At 33.0% G+C, this 12,301-nt stretch overlaps 1 protein-coding gene across 3 annotated transcripts in view; it reads left to right on the plus strand.

Annotated features, from left to right (window-relative positions):
- Positions 1–12,301, plus strand: part of Cow (Proteoglycan Cow) — a 124,665-nt gene that overhangs the window by 90,879 nt on the left and 21,485 nt on the right. For all 3 annotated transcript variants that reach the window (XR_014425282.1, XM_083037434.1, XM_083037433.1), the window contains 2 exons: positions 6,992–7,196; positions 8,694–8,853. Coding sequence is in view for 2 of the 3 variants with exons in the window: in XM_083037434.1 (XP_082893560.1) it covers positions 6,992–7,196; positions 8,694–8,853 (365 nt within the window). In the remaining variant the exon portion in view is untranslated. The remainder of the gene's footprint in view (positions 1–6,991; positions 7,197–8,693; positions 8,854–12,301) is intronic.

Genomic DNA, 12,301 nt, shown 5'->3' on the forward strand with positions numbered 1-12,301 from the left:
CATAGACCCAGCTGTGGGCCGGAGGGTTAAATATATCTTAATTCGAAATTTTTAATAAATTCCACAATCTTTTCTAAAATTAAATCTTAATTCGAGATTTTAACCTAACCCCCTAAAAAATCGTTTAAATTTAATGTAAATTACATATGAGAACCCCTTACTATTAATTAAGTCTTGATTGTTAATTTAACGCCGGTCGAAACATGGCGTTATTTCCTAATACATATAATATTTGTAGACAAATGAAAAGTATTGAAGTAAGAAGTGTGTCCATAGACTTAAAAGAATAGACTGCGGGTTCTGTGAGAGGGACTGAAGTCAACATTAGAAAGAGAGAGCATAGTGTAAGTCGTTATGTCTTTGGATAAAGTTCCGAAAAGCCCATACCTCCGATTGTTCTGAAATTTCGTATACTATTGTATTTTGACGCGCCGATTACGAATATGAATACAAAACTAGACACACAGGTTTGAGTTGAACCTCGCTTTACGTGGAGAATTGTAAACCCATGTGGAACTTCGCTTCGCATTGTAAAGTATATGCGTGGACGCAGTGAGTTCCCCCCCTTCCGGGGGGGACTCCACTTCCGGAAGATATAACCTAACCCCCAAACCTATTTCTAATTTAAAATTAAAATTTGGTTTGGAGGTGAACCTTGCTTTGCGTGGAAAGTTATACAAACCCATGTGGAATTGTAGAAACATAAGTGTCCCAATCAGTAGAAAACTCAAAATGTTAATTTGCGTTTTTCTCAAAGTACTGCTTTTATATTAATAGTATAGTATAGTATAGTATAGAATTATAGAACATGAAAGTTGTGTTTTTAAGAGAACAACTTTTATTTGGAACTTTTTCTACTAGAATCAATATTTATTAAGGTAATGAAAAAAATATACAAAAAACTAATTTTCTTTCATTTTGACCTTGAAGATAACCTTGTCGCCAATTTTCATAGTCATATTTTTGTAATCAGCGCGTCAAAATACAATAGTATACGAAATTTCAGAACAATCGGAGGTATATGGGCTCTTCGGAACTACACCCGGGTCTTTCTCTAACACGTGAGTTCACATCTTTATCAACTCGCGTGTTAAGGCCGTGGCACATAGAAAAACTTAATCAGTAAGACTTAAGAATTTCATCCATACGGAATTCGCAGAGATGCTTAAGTTTCAAAATGGCTGCCTAAGAGCCACCGCACAAGCTTTTCCGTAACGCGTTAGGCTGGGTCTACAATAGGTGATTTAAGCCTTAAGCTTTAATAAATTGACAAATCACGGTCAAGTACGATGAGAATACTCGATCGTGATTGGTCAATTTCTTAAAGCTTAAGGCTTAAATCATCTATTGTAGACCCAGCCTTACGTTATGTTAAGTACTGACTTTAAACTTAAACTCGTACGTAATCTTAAACTTTAGTCAACGCACAAAAAAATCGTAACCGTAAAACCGTAATTACATTACGATTTTCTTTGTGCGTTGACTAAAGTTTGAGATTACGTACGAGTTTAAATCTAAGGTTCAGTATTTAACATAATGTAACGCGTTACGGAAAAGCTTCTGCAGTAGTCCTTACTGTTTGATCGTGATTGGTCGATTCACTTAAGTCTTACGTCTTACTGCTTACGTTTTTTTATGTGCCACAGCCTTAAGCCTAGTCTACAATAGAGTCGTAAGGTCGTAAACGTAAGAAATTGACCAATCACAGTTGAATTCGAGGAGAATAATCGACTGTGATTGGTCAATTTCTTACGTTTACGACCTTACGACTCTATTGTAGACTAGGCTTTAAGGCCATTGCACGTACAAAAATTTTAGTCGTAATCGTAAGGCCGTAAGCAAATCGTCCAATCATAGAGAAGAATTATCATAACGTAATAAAAATGTTTGACTGTGATTGGACGATTTGCTTACGGCCTTGCGATTACGACTAAAATTTTTGTACGTGCAATGGCCTTTATACTGTGTTTGAGCGCCACGAAGAACTGACTCGCTTACTAACTAAAAATTACCAGCGCCACCGCTCTCGCTTGCTCTCGTGGCTCTCGCGATTAACAATAAAGGCGGAATCGCAAAACTAATCACTAATACTCACGAGCGCGCGAATTGTAAATAAAAATAAAAATGCGTCAATCAAAAATAATCATCTAATAAACTTCCCACACTATGAGTGTGTTTAGCAGTAAGAGTCGCCTGGCAAGTGAAATTCGGGTTCAATTCCCGATTCAGCGACTCTTCATCTTGATATTTTTCTCGTTTACGCTTCTAGTAAATTCCTCCTTGAAACAGATGCACTAACATACATGTATGGCTCTTATTAGCCGTTTAAATTTAAATATGTATGTAAAATTTAGTCTTACTAAATCTTGATGTTATATTTTTTATTTTATTTCCCGCTTTTATATTTTTATTAAAAAGAGGAAATTTAAAAATAAAATAATTTTAATATATTTTATAGTGTTAGCAAATCTTAAAGTCTGCATTGCTTCTAGAGAGTTTTTACAAAGAATAATTTAAAAATAATTTTAATATTTCTTGTTTGCCAGTTTAATTTTCGAATTTATATTTAATATTTCTACTTCTAACTTCTAATGCGGGGTCTACAATAGAGTCGTAAAGTCGTAAGTCGTAAGAAATTGACCAATCACAGTTGAATGTGAGGAGAATAATCGACTGTGATTGGTTAATTTCTTACGAATTATGACTTTACGGCATTATTTTGTAGACCCCGCATAAGTCGCACAAATCTCATAATCAGTCGTTCTTACCTTATGTTCGCACACGCACACACTCTGCCTTTCTCTAATATCTTCTCATTTGTTTTCCTTTCTTTTCACTCTCACCAAAAAATCTAACCTAACATAATCTATATCCGATGGATGAATTTTTATTTGTAATAAATTTACCCCTGGGACATAACTTTGGGTTAGGGGTTAGGTTATATCTTCCAGAAGTGAAACCTCCCCGAAGGAGAGACGAAACACGAAACCCACTGTGTTTACGCATGTACTTTGCAAGACGAAGCGAAATTCACTCTACATCTAACCTTAATTCTTTAGAATTGTAATATATATATTTTAGATTGGCGGCCGATCTTTTGATGCGTAGACGCAGTGGGTGACAACATATGTCAAGGTTAACATCATCCGTAAAGTTTATCCGTAAACCCACTTTATGCACAATTATCGCGATATCTTCATAGTCCGCATCGAAGGTCAGTGATGAGTGATGAGGTTGTTTTTACATCATCATGAAGTAATTCAGTTAACTCTCGTTTTTCGTGCCCCTTAATGTACACGAAAGAAGATGTTCCATCTTCTTTTGTCGCACCAATAACCGCCATTGTAATCGGCCATAGAGCGAAACCATCTTCCCGTTGTAATCCGTGATAATTTTTAATTAACCACAAAGCTTGACACTTTTCAGATCTTTAAAAATGATATCATATGGAATGGGATTTTTAAAGATGTAATGGGAAAGTGCAGAGTTCCCATTTTCAGCCGTAACTTCCTATGAATCTTCTCTCAACAATGAATTTTTGTAGATTCACAAACGTTGGCACGACCCCGATGAAAATATTCCGATTAATAGTACGGTCACAAGAATGACAGAACAATGTTTTTTTTCTATTGTTCAGAACTTTGCGCGCGATTCTTATATTTTTTCTTTCTCATCACATGCAAAGAGATATTTGTTGATCGTAAAATCTACATAGTTTTAGATTACTTGATCAACGGATGCTATTCGATAACGTGCAAAATGAAATAAAGCAGTATTTGCCATTATTATATTTTTCTTGTACTCAAATTTTATTCTCATGTCTACTGTAACACTTCTGACGGAGTCGTGCTGTCACGAGCAATCAGTGATCGCAAAAGGATCGCAATGTAAAATTTTACGATGTAAATAGTGCCTCATCACTATCACATTCGTAATAAGATTTAAGAAAGCGAGAATACGTCGAATTTTTTTCGAAATCTAAATTTATATCATTATAAGGATAAAATTCCGAATTTAGATAAAGTTTCACGTTAGTCAATTTGCAATCATCGAATTGAGTAATGTCTTTTAACACGGCATTTTTTCTGCTAGTCTGCAGTACAAAGTAGTCGTTATATAGAGGAAACTTATACAGATCCCATGAGTGGAAACTCATGTTCAAATATCATCCATTCTAACAAGGACAACTCTACCTAATACTCTAGCAGGGACATTTATTGATTTCGCTCAATATTACATGGGGCGTATTCATTGTATCTTGAATAATTCGATCTCAGCTTCCACCGGCGAATCTCCGATTAGACAATTATTATCATTATGCAATAGTATATCAGAATTAAATTGTGACAAACGATAATTACAACGCGTTTATAATCGTTGCAAAATACCAGTAGCGTGTTAAGGCCACCAAAAGGTAAAGTAATCTATGTATAATCTATATCATTGTGTGTTATATCCCACGCGACATTCTTCAGAATTTTACTTCTCTCAGGTGTTAGAGAGACATATAATAATTTTTAATCATGAAAGTTATTTCAACGATGTTGTTGCGATCAATCTTGACACTGTCGAGTTTATATCGAAGTTCATTAAATAAACGCACGTAACGTAATTATTTTCCAACACCGCATTTATCTCATTTTTTAAACATTTTTAACTTTTCCTTAATGTAAAGAAAGCTTTCACACAGTAATGTAAAATCCTGATGCTGTATTTGTATCTCGTCACTATATTCAATATTGTATTGGTATATGGATTGTACGTATGAGTTTCAATCTTGACGATGCAATTGTCAAAGATCGACTTGTCTCCGATGTCTACTCAAGATGTCGATTATTTTTTTAAGTATTTTCTACAATGAATTTAATAATTTTAAAAAAATTACAATTCAATGCGCTAAGTTTTTTTGGCGCAATCGGATACTGATTTATTTCCTGACATCACTCGCCTTCTTGTAAAAATATATTGTCTCTCGTAAAAATATTGTCTTTCGCATTCTCTGTTTTGTTCAGTATGAGCATTTCATTTGTCAAACATTATTTTTATATGTGCTTATGATAATTTCTTTCCAACGAAAATCGAGCAATCATCCTTTTTAATCCATAATACGTATCGATAATAATCCGTATGATGATCAGCAGATAAATAATTTGCGCGTTAGTGTTTCTGATATCTTATATTCTGCCGGTAAACTCGTTAAAAATTTAGTAACAGGGAGTATAAGTATAAAAATACCATTAATCTCCGGCAAAAAAGCTGGAAAAGCTATAAACATACGCACGCTATAACGTTAAGCGATAATAAGATTGAGTGTATTGGAATGTTTCTAACGATTTGGTAGATCATCTAGATCTAGATCGCTGGAAGTTTCACGTTAAACCGGCAATACGACAATGAGATCTGGTCGATCAAAAAAGAAATTTAATAATTGTTACTTGAACTAATCTTTTTACCTAAGATCTCAACTCCATCCCAATCAAATTCGTGATTCAACAATCTACGTCCGTGATCACAGAATGCTGCGAAGCGTTTCTACTGATATGATTGTGGTGTTCATTGATATGTGTTTTTAATTAGTTGAGATACACATAAGACGCATCACAATCGTTATATGTTATTTTATATACCACGTTTTTTTGTGGCATATAAATAGATACACTATTAATTACACAATATAAATTATTTAACAAGAAAAAAGTGAGTCATGTGCGGAGTGTTGATATCACGGATCGCCTTATTTTTTTAACATTTTATATGTTCCCGGATTTTTCAGAACAATTTAGTTATGTAGTTTGTGATTAGAAGCGCGTTATATGTGCACGTTTATGTACCTTGTGAGAAATATAGCATAAATTGATAGTATTAATGTAGCGGTGATTGAAGCTGTTAATTATCAAGACGCAATATTCGACGTAATTTAAGATTGCCGTGTAAAATTCTTATCAGACTAGGGATTGTGTACATTACGAATTGGACAGTAATATTCTCGATCGAATACAGTCCCTATCGGACACATGCAGTTGCATTTGGACACAGTTCCGATCGGTCATAGTTTCGGCCAGATACAGTCCCGATCAAACACAGTTCCCATCGGATATGTAGTTCCATATGAGTTTGTAATTCCACATGAGTTTGTAATTCTCTCCGCAAAGCGAGGTCTACTCATATCTACTGGTGCTTTCAGTTATTGACGAGATCAATAATTGTACAATTACACATAGATTTGCAATTTTCCGCAAAATCCGCAAGAAGTTCACTACATCTCGTTGATAGAAACTGTTTGATCGAACCTTGTCTGGTCGGGATTGTGTCCGATTGGGAAATATCGTGTCCGAATGTGCATAATCGGGACTCACTCTTACAATTAGACTACGTATTGAAGATTGAAATTTGATTAATCAGAATGAAAGAAACGAAATTTTTTTATTTTGGTTGGATTTGATTTTACTCTTTAATCTTTAATCTTAATTTTTAATACATAGTCTGATATGAGCTTGAGGCGGAATCTTGTCATCGCAAATTCGATGGACGGAATTGAAAGATGTGCGATTTAGCACGATCTAAGTATGCACAGTCCTTCCCATTTTTTGGAAAATGCGAATAATAGGTGAGATGATACGTTGAGATGGTCAAAAAGGCTAGAAACAGAACACTATCCCGATAATCTTGGTAGGATTAGGAGGATAGAGAATACTCTACTCTGATTTCTTTCCAAATATGCTTTTCGAGATGCTCACATGTTCTGCGCTAACTCAGAAGAGAACAGGGGTCTGGTGGTAGTTATCTAGGAGTCTAAAGGATAATGATAGACTGTGCATTATTACATTATTTTAATTGATAAATACCTTTTTAAATTGCTAAATAATTTTAGCTAAATAATTTAATAAATTAAATATTTTATACAATAATAAACACAAAAACTGCCGATTTTATATTGTAATTATATATTTTTTCTATTTTTTTGTATACTTATGATATGTTTTATATTCAGGATCTTGCTATCGCGAACAGACATGATGACAAGCATCTGAACAACAAAGTGGACAAACCCCAGTTTAAATCAATATACAACGTTCAGTCCAGAAATACCGATTGTCCATCATCATCCAAGCCTGCGATGGCTAATCGTCTTTTAGATTGGTTCTCTGTCGTGATGATGGATTCCAAGCATCGGCGTCAACATCCTAAGTCTAAAGGTAAGAGAGAATGTATGCTCAAATAAACAAAAATAAATAGTACAAATTTTGATTCTTATCAAAAGAATGCGATTAGTCTTTAGATTGTGAGACAAAAAATACATTCTCTATATTATACAGGGTAATTCAAAACAACCGTTTATCCTTAAAATGTCGTATTTCTGACTTAATTCTATGACGATTTTTCCTTTACCAAAATTTAGTCCGAAGCTTAGTTTTTAAATTATAAAAAGAAATAATTAGCGAATTACGGGACGAGTACGAGAGGTAGACAAGAGCGGCGCAACTGCAAATGATTATGCTCGCTGTGATCAATTGTTTGTTACACGCGGTAGGCGCGCGCATGTATGTGTGTGTGAAAAACGTGTATATGTATACGCACACATACATGTTTTAAAACAATACACATCTATCGCATATAACAAACAGCTGATCGCAGCGAATGTGTAATCACCCGAAGTTGCGCCGCTCCTGCCTACTTCTCATATTCGTCAAAATCATAGGTTCGCGAGATATAGCACTGTAAACTTTAAAATAGGACACCCTGTATGTAGAAAGTTTAAAAACTTTCGATATTAGCAGAAGCAGAGATTTCTTGGTTTTAAGAATTAAGTTTTGGCTAATGCAAAGTTTGCTGTAATTGAGTGAGGTTGACGCTTTTATTACCTACTCGACTTCATCGCAACGCAGATATCGCATAGAGTGATCTGTCAGGCGAGCACGCGTGGTGACAAATTATTGGTCGTAGTTTAAGTTATTGTTTTGGTTTCTTAGCAGTGATTTTATTCGCTATGAAAGACTGTCAATCACAGTTTAAAATTCTCAAATTTGTTTATCACCCAAGCGGTCTTTAGCAATATTTATTGATCTGTTTTTTTTTAAACTAATGTACGTTTCAGTTTCTATAGCATACACTATTCTTACGGCTTTGTTTAACATTTATAAAGGGTTTGTCTTGCTTGTAAGATATTAGTTTGACTTATGAAATGCAGAGAAAGATTTTAGAGAAAGATTTTATAGGACATTGTTTATAATTTTATAATGTACTTCCCAGTAAACACGAAGTAAAAGTAACATAACATTAATGTTATAATTTCCCACTCAACAATGTAACTGCAATATAACATGCCTTGTACGTAACAGTTACATTGTTGAATGGGAAATTATAACATTGATGTTATGTTACTGTTACTTTGTGTTTACTGGGTTGTGAAAGAAAAGAATTGTGAAATCTACCGGACGTAACAGTGAATAATATATATATATATATATATATATATATATATATATATATATATTGATATTTAATTATATATAGACTTATTTTTTCCCGGATATATATAACAATGACAATTCATTAATTCTCTTTGTGCGTGCGTGTATAAACATATATTTTTTACGCACATTTTTTTGCATTATTTGTAATTATGGCTAATAATATATATATATATATATATATATCTTTATAAGAAAGTATATTATATCGAACGATTTTAGGTCCCTTCCCTATAGGGTGTCAGAGCGAGGTTAGATGGATGTTCGGACATTTGGACAGTGATGGTGATAGCCGACTTTCACTCTCTGAGTTGTATGGTCTAGAACATGACCAGAATGAACCGTGTTTGAAACCATTTCTGGATGGTTGCGATACGAACAGGTAAAGATCATATATAATTTCCTATTTGTACAAAGAGAAAAAATTTTATATAAATTTTACGAACATGGTGCATATACAGGGTGTCCAATTTTAATCTATCACCCCTCGTAACTTTGCAGGAAGCGATCGTAAAGAAAAATGTTTCACATAAAAGTTTTTTGACTTCGAGGGGGACATAAGATGATGTCATTGGTTTGACCTTGGATAGTCGTTTGAAAGTCACGTGAAGGTCAATTTCTTAAATGGACCCCATATTTTTCATTGCATTTCATTCTTGTAGCTTATCTCGAGAGCTTTCCAAAATACTATAATTAATAAGTTATCTTTTATTAAGTACTTTCCGAGTTATGAGACTTGAAGTTTACAGTATTTTGACATAAAATATAAAATATCTTGTGAAACATTCAGTTTTCGGTAATCTTACTGTAATACTTTTATGCACAGAATAATAAGACCAATTAATTGGTGTAAAGAAAACACATAGTTGTTTTAAAAAATAGTATGCAATTTGCAACATATTTTTTTAAAAGCAATTATGTGTTTTCTTTACACCAATTGTTTGGTCTTATTATTCTGCGCATAAAAGTATTACAGTAAGATTACCGAAAAGTGAATGTTTCACAAGATATTTTATATTTTATGTCAAAATACTGTAAACTTCAAGTCTCATAACTCGGAAAATACTTAATAAAAAATAACTTAATTATAGTGTTTTGGAAAGCTCTGGAGATAAGCTACAAGAATGAAATGCAATGAAAAATATGAGGTTACATTTAAGAAATTGAAGGTGACCTTCACGTGACTTTCAAACGACTATCCAAGGTCAAACCAATGACACCATCTTATGTCCCCCTCGAAGTTAAAAAAACTTTTGTATGAAATATTTTTTTCTACGATCGCTTCCTGCAAGGTTACGAGGGGTGATAGATTAAAATTGGACACCCTGTATACAACCACATCTAAATTTACTTTTAATATTCCTATTGTGGTATATTTTAACAATAGACGAACAATGAATAAGATAAGATTGAGGAATAAACTTAAATATAACAATATATAGAGTGATTGCATGTGACATAAATCAAGAACAGATTTTTCGTTCGATTTGTTCAAATCCTTGTATAAAATGTTGCGAATCGCATCTTTAGAGATGTCGAATTCTTTCGCTACCATTCTCACAGTCTCACAGTCGTATTTTGCATTATTTTTAATAATTTGCACATTTTTTCGACAAAAGTATCGAAGCTGGTTTTGAATTTCCTGTTCGTTCATACCTTCATGTCTTTAAATTTTTTACTTAAAAACTTTGTACACGATAGATAATCATCTCGCTGAACCTCCTTCAACAATTTGTATGTTTGCGTCATATTTTTTTAAAATTTTATATTCATCATTTTAATATTCATTATTTGGTTCGCTGTATTCTCGTAGCAACATATTTTTATTGGCTCTTTTAATCGACCTATTTTATGACGCATTCGATGATAATAAAATTTGTACAATAGATAGATCTGAGTTGAAGCTTTAAAACAGTACTACTCGATATATGCTAGCATTTACAAAAAAAAATTTTTTTAAAATTAATTTGGTTATTGTACGAGCCACTCCTCATACAGGTTGCATGGTTGCAAAAAAGTTTACCTATGATGTTCACATATGATGATAACAATTTTTTTATAGAAAGTTGCTTCGGAAATGTACCGGGGTCACTTCGGTTTCTTCAAACGGAATATATTTTTATAACTCTTTGATACGAAATTTTTTATATAAATTCACTAAAAATCTGTTACATTAATTATGAAATTAAGATAATTATTATATTTATATTAATTTTATTATTTATATTAACAAACATCTCATCGATGATCTTGACCTTGATCTTGATTGTGTTGTATAGAGGAGGATACTAATTAACATTTGCTTATAATTTAAATCTTAAAAAGATTTCAGCGCATTATTTATTGAAAAATTAATAACGACGAAAGTTGATAATGCATGCAAATAAGTGTTAAATGTTTTTAGTTTTGTTAAATAATTTTATTTTCATAAAGTATGAATTTTACATTATTTGTTTTAACATTTATATGACTATTTAAAAAATTAAACGAGACATAAACAAATGTTAATCAATATATTATATCCTGTACAATATATTAAGACCAAGACTATCGGTGTTTATTATAATACCTTTTCAAAAAAAGGTAAAAAAAAGGCGCCAAGTATACGCGCGCTAGTGACAAATTAAAGTTACAAACCCATATAGAGACGTATTAGAAAAGTAATAATATCAAAAAAATTACGCCAAGTGAAAGTAGAAACTTGTATCAGTGAAAAATTAAGGTTGCAAACCTATATGGAGTCGTATAATTATAGACCTTGCTTCTGAAATACCCGGTGAGTTGAACCTCGTTTTACGCTGGAAGTTGTAAACCCATATAGAGAATTGTAATAATAAAAAAAAGATAACACAAAACATAAAAGACAAAATTAAAAAATAAAAAATTTATGCAAAAATTAAAAATTAATACAATTTTAAAAAATTAAAGAATTTTAATTTAAAAACTTGGCGCTGCTAAATTTCAAAATCAATTGCAACAGCTGCTGCGCTTGACGGCTATGCTTATACTTGGCACGAGACACTACCTCTGATGTCAATAATTACCATAATTAAATAAATTATGTTTGGAAGAGATATTTGAAATAATCATAAATTTTAATGCAATATTGTAATTTGCAATATTGCAATTGTCAAATCGGTCACACATTTTACCTTTTTTTTTACTTGAAGGAAATGCCTAACGCATACCCCGTCCCTCCGGGGAGATGGAGGGAATTATGTGGGTCTCTCCCTATATAACGGGCACACTCACTTTAAGGTGTGTGTGTGTGTGTGTGCGCGCGTGTGTGTGTGTTTGTATCCCCCCCCCCCCCCCAGTGAACTCTATACTATACTGGAATGTAAACTGTATTATAAGAAAACGGGACAAGCGAGAGGAAAAACTGGAATTAAATCCGTCCTTTTCTATGTCTTTTCCTTTTCTTCTATTGGTTTGTAGTGAGAACACATAAAATGATTGATCAATCAAAATTTATTAGACAGAGACAGAAATTGTTCCAAAGCAACCTGTCTTTTTCTTCTTGAGACCCGGGGGCTAATTGTAAGCATAGCAGTGCACATTCTAGTATAGTATATGTAGAGTTCACTGGTATTCCTAGATGTTTCCATTTTATGTTTGTTTTCTTTCGACTGACGAAGCTAGTCAGTATGGAAGGTTGTATCCTAAAGTTATACTATAAATAAATAATATCCAATATTTAATATTTCTTTTTTTGTGTACGCCGTTTATTATATCTATATATTTTCACACCCCGATCACGATACAACAATTGGCGACGAGTAGAAAATGCAAGACTGTTTTGTCAATCCATCCAAATTTGTTTTGTTCCG

This window comes from Prenolepis imparis, unplaced genomic scaffold (genome assembly GCF_030444845.1).
Source record: "Prenolepis imparis isolate NDT839.2.m4 unplaced genomic scaffold, iyPreImpa1.0 SCAF_5, whole genome shotgun sequence".
NCBI lineage: Eukaryota > Metazoa > Arthropoda > Insecta > Hymenoptera > Formicidae > Prenolepis > Prenolepis imparis.